The following is a 27,551-nucleotide window of genomic DNA, read 5'->3' as shown; positions in this document are numbered from 1 at the left end:
ACTTACAAATGTATAAAAAAAACTAACTATGTTGACCGTCTGCAAAAAATACAGGCAAGACTTGTGACTGATGATGTATTTGAATGGGTATTTTTTTTTTTTTTTTCTTTTGTGGGCTCATTCCTGGCTTTGCCAGAAAGGTCAGTTTTGTGTGGAGCAGCTCTTTAGTACTAACACCTGTAATATTACACATCACTTACTGAACTGTAATTGTTACAACATGTAAACATTATTTTCAGTGATGCAAAATCGAAGAAATCTGTGGCCTATAGTTATGCCTGTCTGCTTGTGTTGCTGGTGGTGCAAACCTCAAATGATGTTCAGATGTTGGAGGATCACTCTGCATCTCTGCTCAAATTGTGTAAGGCAGATGAGAACAATGCCAAGCTGCAAGGTAAGTACTGCTTAATTCGCTCCAGTTAGTGCTTTGTGTTTATTTTTTTTATTTGTTGTATACACCGCTCCTAAAGCACCCCTGCCCATTGAAATTGATTTGCAGCGGCGTTTTGCGGGTGGTTTTAACCCTTTTTCGGCCACTAGCGGGGGTTGAAAGCACCCCACTAGCAGCTGAAAACCTCCGCAAAAACATCGGTAAAGTGCCGCTAAAAATATCGGCGCTTTACCACCAACGCCCCAGAGTGAAGGTAGCCTTATGATGGGTAAAAAAAGTCCTGTTTTCTGCCTTATGTAACAAGCTTGTTTAAAGTGGAAGCGCCATGCTAAAACTAAAATCCCTGCATCTATAGACGCCCATGATCTAACACTAACCTATGAAGCCCTGTAAAGAAAAAAATGAGTATACATACCTTTTTTTTCGGAAGCCGATCTCCAGCGTTTGAAGCTCTACAGAGGACACGGCCGATAACGGCTGTGAAATGAATGGGGTGTGACGTCACCCACAGACTTACTATGGGGCTTTTGTTGTGGGACGTGTCCTCTGCACCCCCCTACAGAGCGAAGCTGCGGCTGACAACTCAGCATGGGATTGGGTGGGATCAGCTTCAGAAAAGGTATAATATACTATTTTTTTTTTTTTTTTTCTTTACAGGGCTAGATAGGTTAGTGTTAGAGCTGCACGATTAATCGTTAAGAATCTAAATCGCAATCTTTTTCTCTTCCCGATCTTCAAGACAGTATGTCACAATTCTTTCTAACAAGTGCAGAGAGTTCTCACAGCTGGGGGAAAAAAAAAAATTTGGCAGCCTGCCAAGTTTAATCACAACACACAATAAGTAGAAACAAAGTATATTTTTGTTCTTTTATCAAAGGAAAGAACTGTGTAAATGAAGGAAGTTTAACTATTTAAAAACCAAACCTTTTCTGACGTTTGATTACAAGTAAAAATCATTTTTTTTCTGCTAGAAAATTACCTGGAACACCCAAACTATATATATATATATATATAATATTTATTTTTAGCAGAGACCCTATAGAATAAAATGGTGGTTGTTGCAATATGTTATGTCACATAGTATTTGCACAGCGGTCTTTCAAATGCCATTTCTTTTTTTAAAAAAAATACACTTTAAAAAAAAACTAAACAGTAAAGTTAGCCCAATTTTTTGGTATAATGTGAATGATGTTACACCACGAGAATTGTGATCTTTATTCTAAGCAAAAAAATGTTAGCCAAAATCGTGCAGCTCTAGTTAGTGTTAGATTGTGGGTGTCTAGATGCGGGGATTTTCGTCTTAGCATGGACTTACACTTTAAGCACAGTCTGTCTTAGTAACAGGTTCATATGTGTTTTCCATGAAGTTTGTGATAGTTGTCCCTCGACAAGGATGTGATGTGTAACTCTGCATAATATATGGGCACATAAAATGTAGAATAAAGCCAACTTGATATTATTTGGATTGGTGGTAATACTCAAGTCTTCATATTAATATCCAGTTATTTGTTACTGAAATATATCTATTCTGTAAGTTTTTGTTGTGTTTTTTTTTTTTTTATCCTTTTTATAGAGCTTGCTAAATGGTTAGAGCCATTGAAAACCATTCGCTTTGAGATCAATTGTATCCCCAGCCTAATTGATTATATTAAACAGGTAAGTTGCATTGTTTGTTTTTTTCTATCAATGGTTAAAAGGCGGTATTAAATCCAAAAGCAAACATTTGTTATATTGCAGCTTACCAGTTCTTGTGATGGCTGCATTTATTTTCTCTTTTAGGCTTTCTTTGATTTTCACAGGTGATCTGACCAGAAAGTTAGTAGTTTTTCAAGAGGACAAGCTGTCCTGTAGATGTAGCAGTTACAAAGTTGAGGGAAACTATTTATGACTGACAGGGGTGCTTTCAATGATCAGCTTTTATTCATGTACAACCTTTACCCTGAAAGGAACAAAGCTGTTTGCTGTAACCGCTTTTAAAGGGTTAGCTGAAGTTCAGCTTCAATTTGTTAGTGTATCTAAATCTGCTAAAATGTCTTCCACCTTTCTGGTGTATATATTGTGTCAAAACAAAGCTTCGGATACTCCACTTGTTTTTTTGTTATGCAGAACTAAGATGTTCCTGTTCATCTTATGTGTGTGTTCTTATTTGTTCCACTAGAATATTGACAATCTAATGGCCCTGGAGGGTGCGGGACTGCTGACTGCTCTTAGGATTCTTTGTCATGTAGCTTGCCCACCGGCTGCTGTTGAGGGTATGTACAAAACCTGTAAACTTAAACACGACTCTGTCACCAATACAGCTGAATATTTTCAGGATGTGTAATTTAGTCTGTAGAAATGGATGAAAGGATCAGTTGCAGTAATCAAACAAGAATTATAGAGCAAGAGCATAAACCTTTTATGGGATCTGGGTATAAAAAGTGAACTTTGCTTATTTTGGAAAAGCAGTTCTTTGCTTCAGTCTTTTTAGGGAAAGAGACTTAGAAATAAAACTCACTAATAATGGAAGAGTATGACACTGCCTGTAAACGTAAAAAGATTACATTGCTCGTCCCATAAGGTTAAGGTGACCAGATTTTTAAAATGCAGCCCGAGTTAACCCTAACCACAGCAATTTATTGGGAGTGTAGCAGGGACGGGGCTAATCATAGCACAGCAAATGGTAATTACACCCTAAAATTTGATGACCCTCAAGGTACTACCCCGAACACTGTTGTAAGGTATCTCTATTGAAAAAGCTCAAAATATTAATGTAAATAAGATGGGAGTTATCGGTACGAAACATATAACAACTGAGGATAAAAAAGACCTGATTTAAGCTCAAAGCTTCTCATATGAAAAAATTATTTCATTCAACTCACTGTCACCAGAAAAAATGTTTTTTTTTTTTTTTTTTAGAAATCATGTAATGAAGAATATTTTAACCATAAAATTGGTACCACATCACACAAACACTCATACTGTTACAAAGCCAATTGTCCACCTCATGTACATGGGTGTGTGTGTGTGTGTGTGTGTGTGTGTGTGTATATATATATATATATATATATATATATATATATATATATATATATATATATACTCACAAAAGCAAGTACACCCCTCACCTTTTTGTAAATATTTTATTATATCTTTCCATGTGACAACACTGAAGAAATGACACTTTGCTACAATGTAAAGTAGTGAGTGTACATCTTGTATAACAGTGTAAATTTGCTGCCCCCTTTAAATAACTCAACACACAGCCATTAACGTCTAAACCGCTGGCAACAAAAGTGAGTACACCCCTAAGTGAAAATGTCCAAATTGGGCCCAAAGTGTCAATATTAAGTTTTTCCATATGAGAAGGTTTGAGCTTAAATCGGGGTTTTTTTTATCCTCAGTTATTACACCAAATGGTAAGCAGCACTCCAAACTGTGCTAACAGTAGGAAAGGCTGAGCCTGGGTTCACACATGTGCGGTGCGAATTGATGCTCAGGTTTCACTGGGAAGATAAAAATCCAGTTGTTCAGAGATTCCTCTGTGTTCTAGCTGCAGCTTAGTGAGCAGGGAGAGGGGGGTGGGGGGAGGGAGCTATAGTGAGGAGAAGGAGAAAATCCATGTTCAGAACGCAATGCATCTGCGAATCAGATGAGTTCCCATAGAAGATGATGGGCTTGTAATTCGCACCGCAATGCCCAGAAAACGCACACATTTTTTGTGCAATGCGCAGTGCGAATGCAACGCACATATGTGAACCAGATGCATCATATGAATGTATTTTAAAATGTCCTGCGAATTGGTAGCAGTGTAAGCCGCATCTAATTCGCATAGGTGTGAACTGGGGCTTAAGGGGTTATGTAAAAAAAAAAAAAAAATACATAAACTCTTTGCCTACTCTTCTTTGGGTCAGGAGTGCGAAACATGCAGTGCCTCCCAAGCAAAAATTATATTGGCTGGCGATTTTTTTTTTTTTTTTTCTACTGGCAGCTTGCCATGGATTGATCAGGTAGGAGGGGCTTTAAGTGCTGGGTACAGTAATAAGCAATGCAGAGTTTAGAGGTCATTTAGTAACTGGGTGTTTTCACAGATTAATATTAACCCCTTCTGCCCCGGAAGGATTTACCCCCTTTTTGCGATTCGGAACTGTCGCTTTAACTGACAATTGCATGGTCGTGCGACTTTGCACCCAAACAAAATTGATGTTCTTTTTTTCCCCACAAATAGAGCTTTCTTTTGATGGTATTTGATCACCTCTGCAGTTTTTATTTTTTGTGCTATAAACGAAAAAAAAAGGGCCAATTTTGAAAAACAATATTTTTTTACTTTTTGCTATAATAAATATCACAAAAAAATATAAAAAAAACTAATTTCTTCCTCAGTTTAGGCCGATATGTATTCTACATATTTTTGGTAAAAAAATCGCAATAAGCGTATATTGATTGGTTTGCGCAAAAGTTATAGTGTCTATAAAATAGGGGATAGATTTATGGCATATTTTTTTTTTTTTTTTTTTATTCATCATATTTTATTTTTTTTTATTAGTAATGGCGATCTGCTATTTTTTATCGTGACTGCGGCAGACAGATCGGACACTTTTGACACTATTTTGGGACCAGTGACATTTATACAGCAATCAGTGCTATAAAAATTCACTCACTGCTGTGTAAGTGACACTGGCAGGGAAGGGGTTAAACACTAGGGGGCGATCAAGGGGTTAAGTGTGTCCCCTCAGTGTGTTCTAACTGTAGGGGGGGATGGGCTCACTAGAACATGACAGTGATCACTGCTCCCGATAACAGGGAGCAGTAGATCCCTGTCATGTTGCTAGGCAGAACAGGAAAATGCCTTGTTTACATAGGCATCTCCCCGTTATGCCTCTCCGTGTCATGATCGCAGGCCTCCGGCGGACATCGAGCACGCGGCGCGCGCCCACTAGCCTGCGATTTAAAGGGGACGTACAGATACGCCCATTTGCGCAGCCATGCCATTGTGCCAACGTATATCGTCGTGCACTGGACGGCAAGCAGTTAAGTAATGCAGAGTGCAGGGGTCAGTAGTAATGCATAGTTCAGGGATCCAGTAGTAAGTAACACAGAGGGCTGAGCAGGGTGGATTTGATTTAAATTGAGTTGATTTTAAATCCAGATTTAAAATGCTAGTAAAAAGGCTTGATTTAAATCATAATTTTTAAAGAGGAACCGTCATCTCTGTCCTGCAGCTGCTCCTCTGACTCGCTGTTGACTCACCGACAGTCCCATTCACTTTAATGGGACGGCTGGTGATGCGGCAGTGACACAACAAGGTGAGGGATGTGGTGGCAGCAGGTGAATAGATGCCGCAAACAGGCGTTGCCATGATAGATCTGAAATGACAGGTGCTTTTTAAATTTAAGGAATCATTCTTGCTGGTAGTTAGGAATACTTAATTTTGTTTGCAAATATTAAAGATTCTATGTAGAATAATAAGCTGTCAAGTTAGTAGTGTACATAGATTTGTAAAACAATGGGATAAAGGACTATTCCTGAACTTTATTTTATCTCATGGTTACTGCAAAATTGTGTGACTACATCAATGCAGTGCATGTTACCTCAGCTTGCAGAGCTTGGATTCATTAAATGAGCTTACCAAAAATGTAAATATTTCAGAATATACAGCCTCGTGCTATATAACTAAGCTTCAGTTCATGCTGAATAAACTAAATTAATAATGTATCCTAAATAGAAAACTATCTTTTTAGATAGATTTTTACTCCAAAAGCATTTTATTGAAATATATTTGATAAAAATCAAAAATCCTTCTTCCTTTTTTTTTTTTTTTTTTTTTTTTTTTTATCATTGATTGTTATCTACCCTGGGGCTGAGGTTAGTATTAATGAAGACTGCAGAGGTCAGTATTCATTTAACAGAGGGTAAAGGTTAGTAGTATGTAAGGAAGAGTGCAGAGGTCAGTAGTAAATAAGACAGAGTTTTAGGGGTCAGTAGTCATTAATGCAGAGGGCAAATGTCAGTAGTATATAATGCATAGATCAGAGATCATTGGCCTGCATGCAGTCACAGGCAACCCCTGGGTTGTCCATCTCTTAACCCCCCCCCCCCCCCGCCTTGCCTTATGTTCTCTGACCCTCACAGTTGCACACAGGCAGCCCCTGGGTTCAGCAATCTGTCCATCTAATGTCCCCTTTTCCCTTGTCCTGTCCCTGCTTACTTACCAGGACACAATTACAAGTGAGTGCTGGTGTCTTGATGGTGAGAAACCAATGGATATGGATACCCCCTTCCTTCCTTCCTTCCTTCCTTCCTTCCTGAAGTTTCCAGGCAGAATACTCTGCAGCGCATCTGGGCCACTTCTTGGACACTTTGGGGGTAGTCTCCTCAATTCAGGGAAGTATGGTCACACTACTACAAGACAATACTGCACAAAACCGTTTACATCCCCAGTCTCTATGCCACTTTTTTGTTGCAGCTGTGACCTGCCTGTGGATCTTTGAATAGAACAAGACAACTTGATATAAAGGGTTAGCTTGGTCAAATAATTTTATAGAATTATATAAGTGAAAGTCAGTATTTTAAAAAATGGCAAATTTTGCGGGCAGTACTTTAAAAATATTACAAGTCCGTTATTATAATATTGGTATTTTAACCAGTATTAATATACTAATACTAACCTGTATTCTTCAGGACAGCAAAAGGATCTTAAGTGGAATCTTGCCGTCATTCAGCTTTTCTCAGCTGAGGGAATGGACACTTTCATTCGCATCTTGCAGAAAATGAATAGCATCCTCATCCAACCGTGGAGGCTCCATGTCAACCTTGGGACCACTTTGTACAGGGCAATCACGATCTCCGTGGCCCGCTGCACCCTGTCTCTCCTCAAGACAATGCTGACTGAGCTATTAAGAGGTGGCTCTTTTGAGTTTAAGGACATGCGTGTTCCATCCACATTGGTCACCCTGCACATGCTCCTCTGCTCCATACCTCTTTCTGGAAGGTTGGATGGTGAAGAGCAGAAGATCCAAAGCGATATCATAGACATCCTTCTGACCTTTACCCAAGGTGTAAATGAGCAGATGACTATCTCTGAGGAAACACTGGCTAATAACACTTGGTCGTTGATGCTCAAAGACGTTCTCTCCTCTGTCTTAAAAATACCCGAAGGTTTCCTTTCTGGACTCGTCATATTGGCGGAACTATTACCCTTCCCGCTTCCAATGCAAACAACACAGGTAAAAGATTTGGCCTCTGTGATCAATTAAAAGGCCAGATGATTGTTCCCCAAAGAGTGGCTTTTGATGAGGGTCTGTATTGTCTTTCAGGCTTTTGAACCAAAGGACATTGCAGTGGCTCTGAACACCAGGAAGCTGTGGAGCATGCACCTACACGTTCAATCTAAGCTGCTGCAAGATATTGTGAAGTCCTTCTCTGGGGCAACTTGCCAGCCTCTGCTGCATATGATAAGGCGAGTCTGTATCCAGCTGTGTGACCTGGCCTCGCCCACTGCGCTTTTGATTATGCGCACTGTATTGGACCTCATAGTGGAAGATCTGCAGGGGTAGGTGTGAATTCAATCTTCTCAACGTTTTTTCTGTTATTTTTCAATACGTCAAGTCTCTCACCAGAATTATGGTCCAAAGCTGAACTCCAGGCAAAAAGCTTATTACACAGGAGAAAACCCTATAAGGAAGCTGTTCTCCTTGACAAAGGATTTGTTTTGTTTTTTGTTGTTCATCCAGTCCTGAGATTCGCATATCTGTCTACCAAGGGAGGGGACCTGTTCTTTCTCTGCGGCAGTTTTACCTTAACTCACAGGTCCCACCCCATGCTGTGACTGGGCAATGAAAGTAGAAGCAGCAATCTGATGAGCTCATCTTTGACACTCTTCTGTCTCCTTCAATCAGCATGCTTCTTGCACTGCAGCACACCTGATTGGCTCCTCGTGCTGCTTTTGTCTCTCCCTTTCTAAACTTTGTTACAGACTGTACAGCAGACTGCAAGAAGCTTAAACCATGTAAAATTCAGGTATTTATACTGCTTGCATTACAAAAATACATTTAACAATGATGTGTTGATTACAGTGCTGCAATAATTTGTGTGTCTCCTATCTGCCTGGAGTTTAGCTTTAAAGAATGTGGGCGCAGAATGTAAAGCCCTATTTATTGTCTTTACCAAGTTCTCTTCAGGAAACTCACCTCAAATCTGCTTCTAAGTAGGTTAAGACCACCATATAATACCTAAATCGTAAATCAACAAATGTCAGACCAGACCTAACGGTATTTTACTTTATCCAGTTAATAAATTGCTGCATATCCACAATTGCTTGTTTTCCTTTCATCTGAGCATACTAAATGGATTGCTCTTAAAGACTGGGGTTCATTTACTAAAACTGGAGTGTGCAAAATCTGGTGCAGCTGTGCATGGCAGCCAATCAGATTCTAACTTCAGCTTGTTCAATTAAGCTTTGACAAAAAAAAAACTGGAAGCTGATTGGTTTCTATGCACAACTGCACCTGATTTTGCTCACTCTCGTTTCAGTAAATCAAGCCCACTGTGTAGTTGAAGCTTTCAGTGCATAAGGACCAGTGTCCACAGGTTTGGGCTGCAAATGCAACACAATCTTGGCATTCATTTGAGATCATCAAGAATGAATTTCGGGTGCATTTTACCTGCAGTTGACCTGCTTCAAGCTGATCTTTCAATCCCATTGACTTGTATAGGAGAAAATCTGTTCTGATGGGAACACAATCCTTTCTACACGGCCCTAACTATACTGAAGAGCTAATCTAATGCGTGTGCCTGGATTAGAACTTGAGTGCAATATATAGTAGCAGTGTAGTCTTGGTTCATCGTCTTTGAGGCTGCAGGTGCTCCCCCACCAAGGGTCTGCTGTGTCTGCCAGTAAATGATAAAATAAGCCAATCTGATTACTTTTGTTTCAGTGGTCCGGAAGATAAGGAGAAGCCGTGTACAGGTCAGACAGCTCGACTACTTGCACTCTTGGACTCCCTAGCTGCCCACAGAGCTTGCAAAGTTGCTGTTCTACATCTTATTAATGGAGGTAAAGGTGATGAGCGCTATAATGAACTTTTCCAAAAGATGCTGAACATCATGAAGTCTGCAGGTGACATCACCCACCAGCAGTGTGCAGAATATATATCCTCCATTGTGCAGTACCTCTGTGACCAGGTATGGCTCTCTGACCAATCATTGTACTAGAATATGGTCTTTACACCAATTGTTTTAATTTATATCCGTAACTTTCTTCTCCTAGGATATTGCTCTCATTGTGCCAATCTCAGGGGAAAGCCCAGTGTCCGAATTAGACCAGCTTGCCAACTCCCTGCCTAGCAAGGATCTCCTTCCCTCCATCTGTGATAGCTTGATGGAGACTTTAAGCAATAATGACAGCAGTTACACTACACTTCTCACCTGTATCCGCACTATGATGTTCCTCTCTGAGCATGATTATGGCTTTTTTCACTTAAAGAGGTAATGAGAATGACCATCATACAGTTGCTGTTTCTTTTGGGAAATCTAAAACAAGCTTGCAGTGTGGTGAGTATAGAAGTAGCAGATTGAGTTACAATTATTTTGCTTTGCTTTCCTGCAGCTCTTTTAGGAAACACGGAAACACGCTCTACTTATTGTTGAAGAGAATCGTGTGTGGGTTTAGTAAGGACACGGGAGACCTGGCTTCTTCATTCTTGGATTTCATGAGACAGATCCTGAACTCTGACTCAATGGCAAGTAGACCCCTTGTTTTGCTTTTTCGCATATTCATTTAAGATTATTTTGTACAGGCAAATCAGTGTATTATGCTGTCAGCATAAAATAGAGCACATTTTGACGTTCCCCAGATCTTTAAATTCAAACGTGATGTCTCCTCTATTCTTTGAGTTCTATGTCCTATCTCCTAAGCCACATGAGTACCTTTTTGAAATGAGAAGTTTGGGTTTATACTGAGTACTCTCCTAGGTGGGTGCTTATCGCTCACTTCTCAGTCTTCCAAAAAATCCTATTTAATCTGGTGGATAGTTCTTCAATTACATGGATTAATTCAAATATTTATCCTTTGGAAGAAAGATCTTTCCAGTGATGGTTATCTGACCATTCCTACAAAGGGATTGATAGGTCTTTTAGTAGGTGAGTTAAGCCCTTTAAAGAGGAAGTAAACTTCCCTGTATTTGTACCTATAGGTAAGCCTGAAATAGGGTTTACCTATAGGTACTGTAAATATCTCCTGAACTTGCATTGTTTAGGAGATATTTACTGTATACGCCGCCGATGGCGTCATCGGTGCATGTGCACTGAAGAAAGAGCCACCTGTGCCATTTCTTCAGGGCCCTATGCCGTGACCGACGTCACACAGCTCCAGCCAGCCACACAGCCGGAGTCTGCATACCCAGAAGGAAGATGAGCGAAGATGGATGCAGTCTTCAGTGCTGACATCGAGGGCTTCGTTTGCAGATGAGTTTCACATAATGTGACAGTATGTGATACCTTTACTTTGCAGGTCAGCAAAAAAAGAGGCAGCTTTTACTTCCTCTTTAATGGGCTGTCCAGGAACCACATACAAAGGGGATTAATGAAACTGGAATGGACCAGTGATGTCAAGTAGCAGTCTCAATTCCTTTCCAAATTGCTGGGCTCTTGGACAAAAATACAAGACAAAGCTGAGGATTACTGGTTTGGTCAAAATTCCTGCAGCAAAGGTGACCTAGTACTCAGTCTGGATTGATGGATTGGTGATTTCACTGATGGAAATAACCTGCCTTTTTATATCCTCCATGCCTAGTTTCTGAAATTTGCATTCTTCTGATTTTTATATAATGATGAAAAGTGTTATTGACTGACCAAATCGAAAACTGCGATATTGGTAATTTTATAATTTAAAAATACTTATAGCCGTCTGCATAAAAATATAACGTACACTAAGATATAACTGTACATTATATACATAGATTGTTCAAATATTTTTAAATGAGTTATGGTGTTAAAATAATGTCCTTTCATTGTGTAGGCTTCTGGGGATGACGGAGGATTGATGGAAGTGGACGGATCTCACCACTCGAAGACTATAGGGCTTAGCCCTGGTGAGATGAAGCAGCTGCTCCTCAGCAAGGAAGACCTGACTCAAAATCTAGTTCTTGATCTGGAAAAACTTGTCCTGGTATGCTTGGAAAAAATCAGTTTCTTCTTCCTAATCCTTCCTCCTCCTTCCTCCTTCCTCCTTCCTCCTTCCTCCTTCCTCCTTCCTCCTTCATCTTCCTCTTCCATTTAGAGGAAGATTTTAGAACAGTGTCTAAATGTCTACCCTGGTATTTGACAGGAATAAACTATAAAAAGTATTTCATAGAAAAGAAATCTGGTCTACAGCTTAAAGTGGTGTTAAACCCAAAACAAAAATGTTATATATTGCAGCTTACTAATCCTTAAATGTGGTGGTATAATTGGGCCAGTTCACACCATAAATTGCACAGAAACCGCTGTGCATTCCTGTGCTATTCACGTGCAATCCAACTGCTGTGCGATTTCAGCTTATTTATTTGAATGGGCTGAAATTGCACCAAAAGTAGTGCATGTGCTACTTTAAAAACCCATATAGAAAGTAGAGATCTCATCTAGATAACCTCAGGTTGTTGCCAACATCCCAAATATAGATCCCATAGAACAAAGGTACCCCCCAATATATACACTGGGACTTTAATGGCAACTCAGTACTTTATGATTACAAAATTTTGTTAGATGTTTAAAAAAAAAAAATTGGTGCATACATCACCATACATAAAATTGATAACCTAGCTGATTACAAAGTGGTTGTCTCCTGATAATCCGACGCATTTCAGGACCTGTGAAGAGTCCTTTCCTCAGGGGCATTCCATAAGGAGTTCATTAAACACTCTAGAATAAAGCATAGCAAGCATTAAGAGTCATATCACAAAAATACATCATCGGAGCATCGTTGGAAGTGGATTTGGACACATGGTGTTCAGCACAGCTTTCAAATTGATTCTCAGATACAAGGATTAAAATAAATCAGTAGCAGCAGATAGCGCTATATAAATCACTTCCCTTTTAGGAGTATTTAGCTAGCGGCATCAGAGCTTCTATCTTCCTCAAGTGGGTCCCATAATGCAGGTCTAGTAGTAGTAACAACAGTAACAAGTGGAGTATATGACAGAAAATGTGTTTCCCACAACAGGGGTCTTGCAGACAATGATTAGATCATCATAGACCACGAGGTGTGTGTGGAGGAACAGTTCCTACAAAGAAAATATATGTATAATCTATACTCATATTTGATCAGAAAAAGGGGGAATCCTGTATTGTTACGATTCCCTTTTTGAGTATGTATATATACATGAGTATAAACAGGAAAATGCATAACCTATCTGTGTTCAGAAATTTAGTGAGTGACTACATGTACATGTGTCACCATGCTTTCGTGTGTGTGTGTGTATATATCATAACTTTAAAATAGGTATCATTGTTTCAGTGAGACATATCGGGTCCTTCTGCATAGCTTCCCCTATATCATAGGGTTATACTGTGTCCAGACCATAGCATCACTTTTTGTGATATGACTCTTAATGCTTGCTATGCTTTATTCTAGAGTGTTGTTTAATGAACTCCTTATGGAATGCCCCTGAGGAAAGGACTCTTTACAGGTCCTGAAACGCATCTGGCTATCAGGAGACAACCACTTTGTAATCAGCTATGTTATCAATTTTATGTATGGTGATGAATGCACCAATTCTTTTTTTTTTTTTTTAAAGTATTTAATAAAATTTTGTAATCATTACACTTAGTTGCCGTTAAAGTCCCCATGTGTAAATTGGGGGGTACCTTTGTTCTGTGGTACTTTAAAAAACCCACAGCAACTGGATTACACGATACTACTGTACCATGCGTACCAGTGCAAGTAAATGCACTGCGTTTTTGCTACCTGCATTTGGCGCGTCGTTAGGTTGACCCTGACACCCATTGCAGATAACAAGTGCAGTGAGTTTTGAGCGTGCTGGGGGGAAATGTGAACTGGTCCTTTAATTTTTTTTTTTTTTTCCTTTTATTTTCATCTGGTGACTCGGCCAGTAACGCACTTCCTGTTTTAGGGTGCTCTGGATGGAGAAGCAGTGTGGACACCTTTTTCACCTTGCAAATTTATATGGACCAGACTAACAAACAAATTAAAGCCACACTTCAGCCAACACTTTTTAGGCCACTAAAGCAGCAGTTTTTTTTTTTTTTTTTTTTTTTAAACCTTTTGGGACACAGGTTTTACATAAAAGCTGGCCAATGTAAGCACCCCTTTCTGTGTTTTTATTTCTTATTTTTTTTAACTCTCCCTGCCATTTTTGCTGGACAGCTTGGTTTGGTAATTTATAAGTTTGTTAAAGGATAAGTTCACCTCTAAAAAAACTAAATGCACGTTTTTTTTTTTTTGTTTTTTTTTTTCTAAGGAGCCTGCAGAGCATTGCACCCACGATCAGCAGATTGTGGGTGCAATCTTAGGCCTCTGCACATTTAGCATATCTGTTCATTTGTACCTCGTCTATGCAGACAGTTACCTAAGAGCAGAAAGGTCAATGAACTACGAGGATGCTTATCAGCGCCCTTGCAGCTCATGGAGAACTTCAAGCCGTCAGCTGCAATGGCTGACAGTACTTGTCAGCATTTATTCACAGGCAGGAAACTGAATAACTTATGTGGCCATGCTTTTTTCAAATTGTGTCAGCGGGGAGAGGATCCCCTGCCAACAGGGTTGGGGGGAGGCAGGCAGATGCTGGAACATGTTATATATTCCACCCTAAAAACAGGTGAAACATGTAACCTGTTCCAAAGGTAAATTTATCCTTTAAAGGATGTTAAAAAAAAAAAATAAGACTTTTATTGGCTGGGTTAACCGTTAAAAATAGAGAAAAAAAAAGTCTAAAAAATAAAATAAACAATGCAGCCACCACATCTAAGAACTGCTGCAATAAATATTTAGTTTTTGGTTTAATGTCACTTTAAATAAATGTAGTTGTCCTATGATCAGTCAAAAAGAAAATAATCTCTGCTCCTTATGCATATAGAATACAATTTTGAATTCCAGCTTGGATAATAAGTAACTGTTATAATGACTCGGTCATAATGAAAAAACAAGCTGCTCTAGACATACAGTGCTGGCTAATAGAGGTGTCTGCACATGCCTATAGCAGCCATCTAAACACAGCCGGTAGTTTTGGGTAAAATGGGCAAAGGTTTGATACTTTCAAATTTTTTATTGCTATCTGTGTCCTCAATGGCTAGCTTTTTCTCTAAGCTCCCCTACAAGAACTGAGAGATAACACAATTTTTGACAGTTGTCAAGTGTTAACACTTTTGAAAACCTTCCTATCACTACCTGTTCAGTGACAACAGTCAGATTTATTTGTGCTTGTGTCGCCGTTGGGCTAGAGTTGTACTTCAATTTGCATTTATGTTACTTTTGGCATATAAGCTGCTGAATTGTTGTATCTTTTTTGTTTTTTTTTTTTGTCTCTGTCACGTGTCCTGCTCAGTCGAAAGAATTTTGCCAACATGCATTTGACATGCGTTCCAAATGCAGGAAAACGACTCCTGTTGTCATAAGAAGTCTGCAGGAATGCTTTATAAATGCATTTAAAAAACTATCCATTTTTCATTAAAAGTACCTAAAAGCATGCTTCCTCTAATTTTGAACGTGTTTCTGACACCTTAGTACCCTATCCTTTTATAGTGACAGCAAGCACTAGAGGGCACATGGTGATTACAGCATTGGTTCCAAGTGTTTGCTGCTGTTGCCAGCTTGGTAGCCACCATTGTTGAGTCTGCTGAAGGACAAGCATGGTTGCCATTAAAGGGTTGGAAAGGCTCTGCAAGCATTCCAGTTGTCTGTCAGGTACAGTCATGTACAGCTGAAACATAAAACTACCACAGTATAGGAAAGTAATGTGAATAGATTGTTAGTATTCCTTTCTAAGGTCCAAATGTCAGAATTACATAAGAATTACATTCGCATGATAAAACTCATGATGGCGATACTTAATTGGCTAAACTTTAGGAATCGTTCTAACTCATTTTTTTTCGGTTTTAGGAGCAGTCAAAAGAGGATGATAGTTTGGAGTCTTTACTGGATAATGTGGCTGGATTCAGGCAAATATTTGAAGCAGTGAAGGAGCCACTGCCACTCAGTGACCAGGAGGTGGAGCCAGTTTTATCAGCACCAGACTCTCTGCAGAATCTATTCAATAGCAGGTAAAGAGGAATAAACAATAGTACTATACTGTTTAGTTCTATGTTTAAAATTGAGAGGTCTCTAGGATACTAATAACTTTTCATAAATCTAAGGAAGATTGGATGATTTTTTTTTTATCTAGTAGGTTATTGGCTACCATGGAACTTCAGATTTAGCCCCCGTTCACACTGGTGCAACTTGTCATGCGATTTGACAGGTCCAAATCCCATGACAAGTCGCACCCAATTATTGTAAATGGAACTGTTCAAATCGTTGCGACGCCGACTTTGCGGTGCTGCACCGATTTGAAAATAATTCCTGCACTATTTTTGGGGATTTCAGGTGTGACTTGCATAGACATCTGTGCATGAAGTCGCACAGATGTCAGACAAGTTGCACCTGAAGTCACACTGACATGCGGCTTTAAAATTGTCCTAAAAGTGAAGTCGCACAATTTCAGTGTCGGATTTGGTGTGAACGGGGGCTTACTTTGTGAGGAGTGGTTGAAAGGGTTCTTTGGTTACATGGGACCCTGTCACCTTGCCGATTCAGGACTAAGTAACAGTATATTTGAAAAGGGCCCAGCCTGTTACTCGCCCCATGCTTTCTTTTTCTCCATAGCAGGCATTGCCAATACCAATGCTTCTAAGTATAGAGGAGCATGTGACAGTGTTCTGGTCTAGCAGTCAATCGCTAGACTCGAGTACTGTCACGTGACAGAGAGAGTGACATCATAGCTTTCCCTAGTATCCAACACCAGCTGTTACTAGGTTATTTTAGTGCTGGCTGCAACAGAGGGGAGGTTGGAAAGGTGAATGTCAGTGGGGAAAGGCTATTGCAAAGAGGTTGTCACTTTGCCCACAATGGGTCGCTTGGACCTTGGAACAAACCCTTCCATGTTTTAAAAAATATGACCAACTTTAGTTTCTCCTGTACACAAAAAAGAAAAGTGTGTTTTTTTTTTTTTTTTTTTTTTTTTTTATCATGACTGTCTAAATTACACTCTTCCTTTCTGTGGATTTTGTGGAGACCCTGAACATAAAGGGGGGGAAATTAACGAGTTGTGCAAGCACAAGCTTGCACAACTCTACTAAATTAAAAAAATGGAGCAGATGATACTCCTGAATAAAAAAAACACTGGTGCAAGCCCCTTTGTTTATAATGAGTGACAGGCACAGAGAATTGAGCTGCATGCTCTGATCTCACAGCCGTCTCCTTCCCCTGCTCATCTCTGAGCAGAAAGGGGGGTTTGTTAACCCTGTGTAGTCTTTGCTCGTGTGTGATCAATGTACAGGCTGAGAGAGGGATGTGAGCTGTCTGTTGACAGCTCACATCCCTTATAACAAGACTAAACCTGGTAGGAATCTTTGGCAGTGGGAAATGGCCGTATTCCCTCTGTTATTCAGGTGCAGACTTGTACTAGTTTGTATTTCACTCTGAATTAGAAACTGCGCCAATAGACTTGAAAACAGGTCTATCTGCTCTGTTAATGTGGCGCACGCCACTTCTGTACTGGTGCAGGAAGCTTGAGTGTTATTAAAAAGGAGATTCAGGCTCCTTCAGAAAAAATTAAGTCAGCAGCTACAAATACTGTAGCTTGCCAAGTTTTGATATAAGGACACTTACCTGTCCAGGGATCCCGCAATCTCCCCACCCGAGCCGATTCTTCAATTGGCTTCAAGTGCAGATGCCACAATCTCTAGTAAGGGAAACAGGAAGTGAAGCCTTGCCGCTTTACAGCCTGTTTCTTACTGTGTATGCACAAGTCACGCTGTGCCTTGTGAATGGTCTCATAGTTTTTTGGGACCTGCGATGTGTCCCAGAAGACTACGGGGGGAAGGAGGGGGGCAAACTTCTGACTCAGCTGCTTCGTCCTGAGACCTGGATCAGAAGTGAGAGCGGGTACCTATCGAAACCAGGTACTCGCTGCTGCCCCCAAAAAGCGCCAAATGTGGCCCTGGAGAGGGGGGGGGGGTCGAGTGTAAACAAGCGGCACTTTCCCTTTTGGGTGGAGCTCTGCTTTAAGAAGTTGATTTCAGCTGGATTTTGGCCCCGTTCACTGGACTCAGACTGTTTGCGTCCAGGCCGATCATTTTCAGGTCATCACTCGAATTGCTTTCATTGTGGCTTCCACTCGCAGCTACTCGCCAGAAACCCTCACTGGGTCTCTTGCATCTATTCGCTAACAACCCTATTTCCAAGTGTGAATGGGGTCTTGCACTGTTCTGTGTGCATTGCAGCATGCTTGGTCGCACACATGTATAAGTGTTGTTGGGCCTGTGGAGCCTTTCTTTCTAAAAACACACTTGATTGCAGCACATAGGTGTGCCATGGGATTTCTGCTTAAAATGCAGTAAAATGTGAGTTTCAGATTTAGTTTACATCATAACCTAAAAACACATAGCCTGTCAAGCAATAACTAGCACGTGCAAGCACTAACGTTTTTCTTTGCTTGCACAGAGATTTTTCAGCTTACTGGCAGATCTGTGTGTGGCTGTTACGTTACATGTGCCACATTGGCCAAAATGGAAACTAGGTTAGATTGGGTTCCAACTAAACTGTCTGGTTTAAGCAGGGCAGATGTATTACTACCTGTCCATGGTGACACACACTTGCCTGTCTTTTTTAACCAGTCTTTAGGGGTTCTATTTGAATTATGATTGGACTGTTGTCTTCAAGGATTTGGCATAATCAGCAGCATCTTTACTTGAAGCTGCACCATTACTAAACCGCTATTAATCTGATATTTTCTAGGACTGCGTATGTTTTAGCAGATGTGATGGACGAGCAGCTGAAGTCTTTGTCGTTTCCACCATTTCAGCCAGAGGAAGCAGATTTGGACCTAGACATGGTACTGACCTTTCCTTTTTCTAGTATAAATTTTGAAGTCATCACTTTTCCAATATTGCTAATTATTTTATATTAATCTATAAAAGGAAGGAGGACCCCCCCATGACAACATCCCAGTGTTAGGAAAAAAGGATTAAGAGAGTAAACTATACTCTCTAAAAAAAAAAAAAAAAAAAAAAAAAAAAAGGCGGATTTTGTGGGCACAACATGAGGCAATACATGTAAAAGCAGATAATCTTTATTACAATGTTAAAAACCATACACTAATATAAAATCACTGACAACACCCGCTACTCAACAGTAGTCTTAAGACAGGTACCCAATTTACAGACATGGAAGCATGGATACAAGCATAATGAATAAGTTCATCGATATGTAGAAAGTAATGTAAGTAGATATCAAAAAGTCAGGTCTACAATTCCTCCATGCGCACTTGTCGACGCGTTTTCTCAAACAAATTTGCTGTCTCGGGACAGACTGGGTAAGTGAAACTGATTGTCCTAGAGAAACCGAACTCGGGCGGGAACAGATCCAGAAAGGACAAATGAGCTTCCGAGTAGAAACTCTAAAAGAACCCGATGGCAAAGTGTATCTAGAACTGTGTAAACACAAAAGTGAGTACACCCCTAAGTGAAAATGTCCATATGGGCCCAATTAGCCATTTTCCCTCCCCAGTGTCATGTGACTTGTTAGTGTTACATGGTCTAAGGTGTGAATGGGGAGCAGGTGTGTAAACATTTGGTGTTATCGCTCTCACTCTCTCATACTGGTCACTGGAAGTTCAACATGGCACCTCATGGCAAAGAACTCTTTGAGGATCTGAAAAAAAGAATCGTTGCTCTACATAAAGATGGCCTAGACTATAAGAAGATTGCAGACACCCAGAAACTGAGCTGCAGAACGGTCAGGCTCCACTCAGAACAGGCCTTGCCAAAGTTGTGTGCACGTGCTCAGCGTCATATCCAGAGATTGTCTTTGGGAAATAGATGTATGAGTGCTGCCAGCATTGCTGCAGAGGTTGAAGGGGTATGGGGGGGTGTGGGGGGCAGCCTGTCAATGCTTAGACCATACGCCGCACACTGCATCAAATTGGTCTGTATGGCTATCGTCACAGAAGGAAGCCTCTTCTAAAGATGATGCACATGAAAGCCCACAAACAGTTTGCTGAAGACAAGCAGACTAAGGACATGGATAACTGGAACCATGTCCTGTGGTCTGATGAGACCAAGATAAACTTATTTGGTCCAGATGATGTCAAGCGTTTGTGGCGGCAACCAGGTGAGGAGTACAAAGACAAGTGTGTTTTGCCTACAGTCAAGCATGGTGGTGGGAGTGTCATGGTCTTGGGCTGCATGAGTGCTGCCAGCACTGGGGAGCCACAGTTCATTGAGGGAACCATGAATGCCAACATGTTCTGGACTTACTGACGCAGAGCATGACTCCTCTCCCTTCGGAGTCTGGGCCGCAGGGCAGTATTCCAACATAACTACCCCAAAACACACCTCTAAGATGACCATTGCCTTGCTAAAGAAGCTGAGGATAAAGGTGATGGACTGGCCAAGCATGTCGCCAGTCCTAAACCCTATTGAGCATCTGTGGGACATCCTCAAACAGAAGGTGGAGGAGCTCAAGGTCTCTAACATCCACCAGCTCCGTGATGTCGTCATGGAGGAGTGGAAAAGGACTTCAGTGGCAACCTGTGAAGCTCTGGTGAACTCCATGCCCAAGAGGGTTAAGGCAGTGCTTAAAAATAATGGTGGCCACTCAAAATATTGAACTTTGGGCCCATTTTGGACATTTTCACTTAGTGTACTCACGGTTGTTGCCAGTGGTTTAGACATTAATAGCTGTGTTTTGAGTTATTTTGAGGTAAATTTACACTGTTATACAAGCTGTACACTACTTTACATTGTAGCAAAGTGTAATTTATTCAGAGTTGTCACATGAAAAGATAGTATAAAATATTTACAAAAATGTGAGGGGTGTACTCGTATGTATTTGTGTGTATGTATGTATGTATATATATATATAATTACACACACGTTTACAAACACAGACATATGTATGAATCCCTTTTAAAACAAATCTAGCACAGTATCTTTCCAGTCTTCTCATTCAGTCAGGTACTGCACTGTAGGGGGAAGCAGAGTGCACAGCACTCTCCCTTTCCTTTCCTTTCACTTTGCTGAGGCTGATGGAGCTTCTCACAGTGCGATGTACAGTTCGGCAGGAGATCAGGCTCATCCAAAAGCCCTTCTCTCGGGGGGCGTGGCCTGGAGCGGCATGAGATGTGACCTGAGCTCCACCGGTTTCATATCCTGGAACAAAAATCCTGAGACCCTGATAGCCACTAAACTGCCCAATTCCTACAGCCAGACCCTCCCTGGATCATGTCCAAGCAGAAAAAAAATACGGACGCAGCGGCAAAACAAAATAAATACCGCCGATTTTAGACCACGACCCCCCTCCCCCCCCCCCGGGGCAAGATGGTGGCGCCACGCTGAGAGAGGGGACTGCAGCACTTTTGGCACTGCGCCGCTTTAACTGACAATTGCGTGGTCGTGCGACATGGCTCCAAAACAAAATTGATGTCCTTTTTTTTCCCACAAATAGAGCTTTCTTTTGGTGGTATTTGATCACCTCTGCGGTTTTTATTTTTTGCGCCATAAACAAAAAAAGCGACAATTTTGAAAAACAATATTTTTTACTTTTTGCTATAATAAATATCCCCAAAAAATATATAGAAAAATTGTTTGTTTTATTTTTTTTTCCTCAGTTTAGGCCGATACGTATTCTTCTACATATTTTTGGTAAAAAAAATCGCAATAAGCGTTTATTGATTGGTTTGCGCACAAGTTATAGCGTCTACAAATTAGGGGATAGTTTTATGCCATTTTTATAAACTTTTTTTTTTTTTTTTTTACTAGTAAAGGCGTCGATCAGCGATTTATTATTTTTTTTTTGTGACTGCAACATTATGGCGGACAGATCGGACACTTTTGGCGCTATTTGGGACCATTCACATTTATACAGCGATCAGTGCGATTAAAAATGCATTGATTACTGTGTAAATGTGAAGGGGTTAACCAGGAGGGGGCGCTGCAGGGGTTAAGTGTGTCCTAGGGATGTGTTCTAACTGTGGGGGGGGATGGGCTATGTGTGACACGACACTGATCACCACTCCCGATCACAGGAAGCTGTGATCAGTGTCACTAGGCAGAACGGGGAAATGCTTGTTTACATCAGCGTTTCCCCGGTGTTCCTCAGGGCTCGCGGCAGGGTCGCTCGGCCCGGCGCACACCGACCACACAGCGGCAAATTTAAAGGGACATACCTGTACGCCCATTTGCCTGTCCGTGCCATTGTGTCGAAGTATATGTACATGCGGCGGTCGGCAAGTGGTTAAGAGATAACCGTTGGTAAGATCGTCAATGCATATTTGACATTTCTTATGCATATATTCTATTTGTAAATTGTTACTTTTGTTACAATAAAGATACTGTTCAAAGTTAAAAAAAAAAAAAAAAAAACTTCTCTCCCCTGATCCCGTGGTTGAGAAAGGTTGATCTATAGTGTTAATCAACCTTATAAATTATAACTTTTAGAATGGATCCTTATTTTGAAAGGTTTTCATGTAGTTCTTGGTGGGGTTTGATAGCCTCTTCCAGAAGCAGGTGGAGGAAATTAAATACCCAGCTAGGAAACCTTGACCAGAAAAAAAACAATCAATTCCTGCACCACTGGTTACAGTGAAGCCAAAAACAAATTTAGCCTTGTAGCATAACTAGAGGAGGGCACTACATTTATAATCATCATTTGGCTTTATTGTGCACCCTCAGGAATTAAGGAGATATTGTGTGAGGTCAGGCAGCTAAACGGGCATGGTCCTACTTCATGTGGCCCACTGACTTGCGACACTTGACCACTTACCGACCGGCTTATGTACATATACGTCGGCAGTTTGAAGATGGATATCCCGGTAACGGCAGCAGCTGCTGCCACAACCGAGGTATCCATCTTTAGAGCCGGCGGTTCTGTTTACGATAATGGTGGTCTCTGCGGCAGATTTGCTACGAGAACACCGTTGGCGGCGGGAGAGGTGCCACCCGCCGCTTTCCCGCGCCCTCCGCCGCTTTCCGGAGCCAGCGGCAGGGGCAATCGGGATCTGTCTGTGTATGGAGACGAGTGAGGGTTCTCTACACTAGGTCTTTTTGACCCCAGATCTCATATTTAAGAGGACCTGTCATGCTTTTTTCCTATTACAAGGAATGTTTACATTCCTTGTAATAGGAATAAAAGTGACCCAATTTTTTTTTTTTTTTTTAAACCGTGAAAAAATAAAATCAAGTAAAATAAATAAGAAAAAAAATATTTTTTTTAAAGCGCCCCGTCCCGACAAACTCGCGTGCAGAAGCGAACGCATACGTGAGTAGCGCCCGCATATGAAATTGGTGGTCAAACCACACGTGAGGTATCGCCGCGATCGTTAGAGTGAGAGCAATAATTCTAGCCCTAGACCTCCTCTGTAACTCAAAACGTGCAACCTGTGGAATTTTTTAAATGTCGCCTATGGAGATTTTTAAGGGTAAAAGTTTGACACCATTCCACGAGCGGGTGCAATTTTGAAGCGTGACATGTTGGGTATCAATTTATTCGGCGTAACATTATCTTTCACAATATAAAAAAAATTTGGCTAACTTAACTGTTGTCTTATTTTTTTTATTCAAAAAAGTGAATTTTTTCCAAAAAAAGTGCGCTTGTAAGACCGCTGCGCAAATACGGTGTGAAAAAAAGTATTGCAATGACCACCATTTTATTCTCTAGCGTGTTAGAAAAAAAACAATATATAATGTTTGGGGGTTCTAAGTCATTTTCTAGCAAAAAATAAAACTGTTTTAAACTTGTAAACGCCAAAATCTCAAAACGAGGCTGGTCCTTAAGTGGTTAAGCTGAAGTGGTAAGCTCATAAAGGTAAAACTATAACTAAAAGGACAATGTGAAGTTCACAAAAGTATTTCAGGCTATTCATGAAGAAAGTTAAATCTCATCTACTTCTGCGGTCTAGTATTGTCGTTTTATATTTTATTATATTTTTTTACAGATGAAAGTTGATTTGATCGATCTTTCTGCCAAATGCTGCAGTGACTTTGACTTAAAGGCGGAACTGGAGAAATCCTTTTTGTTGGAGCCATCGTCACCCGGAAGGACAAAGACCGCTAAAGGGTTTAAACTAGGAAAGCACAAACATGAGACCTTCATTACAAGGTGAGTTTCTGTGGTTCTCTACAATAGGCTTCTCGGTAGAATAGAATACAAAAAACTATTCCCTGCAAGCTTACCAGCTAGACTCTTTAAAAAAAAAAAACTCTTTAAAAAAAACAGCTTTTGTTATATACATTTGTAAATACGGTACATGTGAAACCACGCTGCCGTGCAAAGGGCCCTATGCAAAGCGTGGTCCCTAACTTGAACGGAGTTCTCATCTTGGTACATATACAGTGGCTTGAATAAGTATTCCTACCTCTTGAAATTTTCCACATTTTGTCATGTTACAACCAAAAACGAAAATGTATTTTTTGGGGGATTTTATGAGCTAAACCAACACAAAGTGGCACATAATTGTGAAGTGGAAGGAAAATGATAAATATCTGAAAAGTGTGGCGTGCATTTGTATTCAGCCTCCTTTAAGCTGATACTCCTAATTAAAATCTAGTGGAACCAATTGCCTTCCGAAGTTACCGAATTAGTAAATAGTCCACCTGTGTGTAAGTTAATCTCTGTATAAATACAGCTGTTCTGTGAAGAAGACTGGGGCAGAGGTTCACCTTCCAGCAGGACAACGACCCTAAACATATAGCCAGAGCTACAATGGAATGGTTTCGATCAAAGCATATTCATGTATTAGAATGGCTCAGTCAAAGTCCAGACGTAAATCCAATTGAGAATATCTGTGGCAAGACTTCAAAATTGCTGTTCAGATGCTCCAATCCGACAGAGCTTGAGCTATTTTGCAAAGAAGAATGGGCAAAAATGTCCCTCTCTAGATGTGCAAAGCTGGTAGAGACATCCCCAAAAAGACTTGCAGCTGTAATTGCAGTGAGTGAAAGGTGATTCTACAAAGTATTGACTCAGGAGGGCTGAATACAAATGCACGCCACACGTTTCACATTTGTATTTGTAAAAAAATTTGAAAACCATTTATCATTTTCCCTCCACTTCACAATTATGTGCCACTTTTGTGTCTGGTCTATCACATAAAATCCCAGTAAAATACATTTACGTTTTTGGTTGCAACATGACAAAATGTGGAAAATTTCAAATTTGAATACTTTTTCAAGGCACTGTGTGTATGTATGTGTGTGTATGTATGTGTGTGTATGTGTATGTGTATGTGTATATATATATATATATATCTATCTCTCTCTATCTATCACACACACACAGTGGGGGCGGAAAGTTTTCAGACCCCCTTACATTTTTCACGCTTTGTTATATTGCAGCCATTTGCTAAAATCATTTAAGTTCATTTTTTTTTTCCTCATTAATGTACACACAGCACCCCATATTGACAGAAAAACACAGAATTGTTGACATTTTTGCAGATTTATTAAAAAAGAAAAACTGAAATATCACATGGTCCTAAGTATTCAGACCCTTTGCTCAGTATTTAGTAGAAGCACCCTTTTGATCTAATACAGCCATGAGTCTTTTTGGGAAAGATGCAACAAGTTTTTCACACCTGGATTTGGGGATCCTCTGCCATTCCTCCTTGCAGATCCTCTCTATTTCTGTCAGGCTGGATGGTAAACGTTGGTGGACAGCCATTTTTAGGTCTCTCCAGAGATGCTCAAATGGGTTTAAGTCAGGGCTCTGGCTGGGCCATTCAAGTACAGTCACGGAGTTGTTCTGAAGCCACTCCTTCATTATTTTAGCTGTGTGCTTAGGGTCATTGTCTTGTTGGAAGGTAAACCTTTGATCCAGTCTGAGGTCCTGAGCACTCTGGAGAAGGTTTTCGTCCAGGATATCCCTGTACTTGGCCGCATTCATCTTTCCCTCGATTGCAACCAGTTGTCCTGTCCCTGCAGCTGAAAAACACTCCCACAGCATGATGCTGCCACCACCATGCTTCGCTGTTGGGACTGTATTGGACTGGTGATGAGCAGTGCCTGGTTTTCTCCACACATACTACTTAGAATTAAGGCCAAAATGTTCTATCTTGGTCTCATCAGACCAGAGAATCTTATTTCTCACCATCTTGGAGTCCTTCAGGTGTTTTTTAGCAAACTCCATGCAGGCTTTCATGTGTCTTGCACTGAGGAGAGGCTTCCGTCGGGCCACTCTGCCATAAAGCCCCGACTGGTGGAGGGCTGCAGTGATGGTTGACTTTCTACAACTTTCTCCCATCTCCCAACTGTATCTCTGGAGCTCAGCCACAGTGATCTTTTGGGTTCTTCTTTACCTCTCTCACCAAGGCTCTTCTCCCCTGATAGCTCAGTTTGGCCGGACGGCCAGCTCTAGGAAGGGTTCTGGTCGTCCCAAACGTCTTCCATTTAAGGATTATGGAGGCCACTGTGCTCTTAAGAACCTTAAGTGCAGCAGAAATTTTTTTTGTAACCTTGGCCAGATCTGTGCCTTGCAACAATTCTGTCTCTGAGCTCTTTAGGCAGTTCCTTTGACCTCATGATTCTCATTTTCTCTGACATGCACTGTGAGCTGTAAGGTCTTATATAGATAGGTGTGTGGCTTTCCTAATCAAGTCTAATCAGTATAATCAAACAGAGCTGGACTCAAATGAAGGTGTAGAACCATCTCAAGGATGATCAGAAGAAATGGACAGCACCTGAGTTAAATATGAGTGTCACAGCAAAGGGTCTGAATACTTAGGACCATGTGATATTTCAGTGTTTCTTTTTTAATAAATCTGCAAAAATGTCGACAATTCTGTGTTTTTCTGTCAATATGGGGTGCTGTGTGTACATTAATGAGGAAAAAAAATTAACTTAAATGATTTTAGCAAATGGCTGCAATATAACAGAGTGGAAAATTTTAAGGGGGTTTGAAAACTTTCCGTCCCCAATATATATGGGGACGTATGGGGATATATAATTGATTTTAGCAAATGGCTGCAAGATAACAGAGTGAACAATTTAAGGGGGTCTGAATACTTTCCGTGTGTGTATATACACACAGCCAGAAAAGCCTGACGAAGAGCGAGTTGCGCTCGGAACTGTACAGTGGCTTGCTTGTCTGCAATTGAATTATGTAATGAAGGATTTTCAGTAAAAGGACACTTTTTGCATCTAAGCATCGTTCCTCGCCTTTTTTTATATATATATATATATATATATATATATATATATATATATATATATATATATATATATATATATATATATATATATATATATAGATGTGTACACATACATTGAGAGCATGTTTGTATTACTTGCAGGTAGCCCTTTCCTCTTCAAAGGTGTAGATGCACACCAGAAGCACAGACTTTCTCAATGACAGGAGAGCTTCAGTGTGTATCTGCACCAAATTCAACAAGCAAAGTAAAAATGGCAATTGTTTAGATCAGTTTATACCTATTGAAATTAAGATGCGTGTGGACAGTGCAATTCGCTGAACAATAATTCATCAGGACACTTACCAGCTAGTTAGCACAAAACAGAGTTTAAACCATTTAAATAGTTTGCATTTAAGAGGATTTTGTTCCATATACAGTAAAACCTTGGATTGCGAGCATAATTAGTTCTGGAAACATGCTTGTAATCCAAAGCACTCGTATATCAAAAACTAATTTCCCCATAAGAAATAATGGAAACTAAAATGATTTGTTCCACAACCATTTATTCATAAGTCCTTCAGTTTATATGGTCCATATAAAAAGATTATAGCAATGTGGTAGGTTGTGCAACCATAAAAAGTCCATCCACAAATGGAAGCCTCCACAAGGGGATTAGAAGCAAAATCCAACAGGAGCTACAGAGTATAAAAGAGAAGAGAGGCGCATATTAGTGTTTGCAATATGTTTAAATTTCATGACGGTACAACACTTAGTAACTCACATGCTTGATTAAAACAGGCAAGCAT

The 27,551-nt window shown here is 40.4% G+C and overlaps 1 protein-coding gene across 1 annotated transcript in view; it reads left to right on the top strand.

Moving 5' to 3' along the window:
* VIRMA (vir like m6A methyltransferase associated) overlaps positions 1-27,551 on the top strand; it is a 67,577-nt gene that overhangs the window by 32,711 nt on the left and 7,315 nt on the right. Inside the window, exons 10-21 of the mRNA XM_073631975.1 lie at positions 240-394; positions 1,965-2,047; positions 2,550-2,643; positions 7,052-7,596; positions 7,687-7,922; positions 9,307-9,553; positions 9,639-9,856; positions 9,978-10,110; positions 11,388-11,537; positions 15,465-15,625; positions 18,360-18,456; positions 23,557-23,720. Coding sequence (XP_073488076.1) covers positions 240-394; positions 1,965-2,047; positions 2,550-2,643; positions 7,052-7,596; positions 7,687-7,922; positions 9,307-9,553; positions 9,639-9,856; positions 9,978-10,110; positions 11,388-11,537; positions 15,465-15,625; positions 18,360-18,456; positions 23,557-23,720 — 2,283 coding nt within the window. The remainder of the gene's footprint in view (positions 1-239; positions 395-1,964; positions 2,048-2,549; positions 2,644-7,051; positions 7,597-7,686; positions 7,923-9,306; positions 9,554-9,638; positions 9,857-9,977; positions 10,111-11,387; positions 11,538-15,464; positions 15,626-18,359; positions 18,457-23,556; positions 23,721-27,551) is intronic.

Source organism: Aquarana catesbeiana, linkage group LG05, assembly GCF_042186555.1.
Source record: "Aquarana catesbeiana isolate 2022-GZ linkage group LG05, ASM4218655v1, whole genome shotgun sequence".
Taxonomy (NCBI): domain Eukaryota; kingdom Metazoa; phylum Chordata; class Amphibia; order Anura; family Ranidae; genus Aquarana; species Aquarana catesbeiana.
Note: the sequence above shows the minus strand (reverse complement) of the source record. Positions and strands in the feature narration are given on the sequence as shown.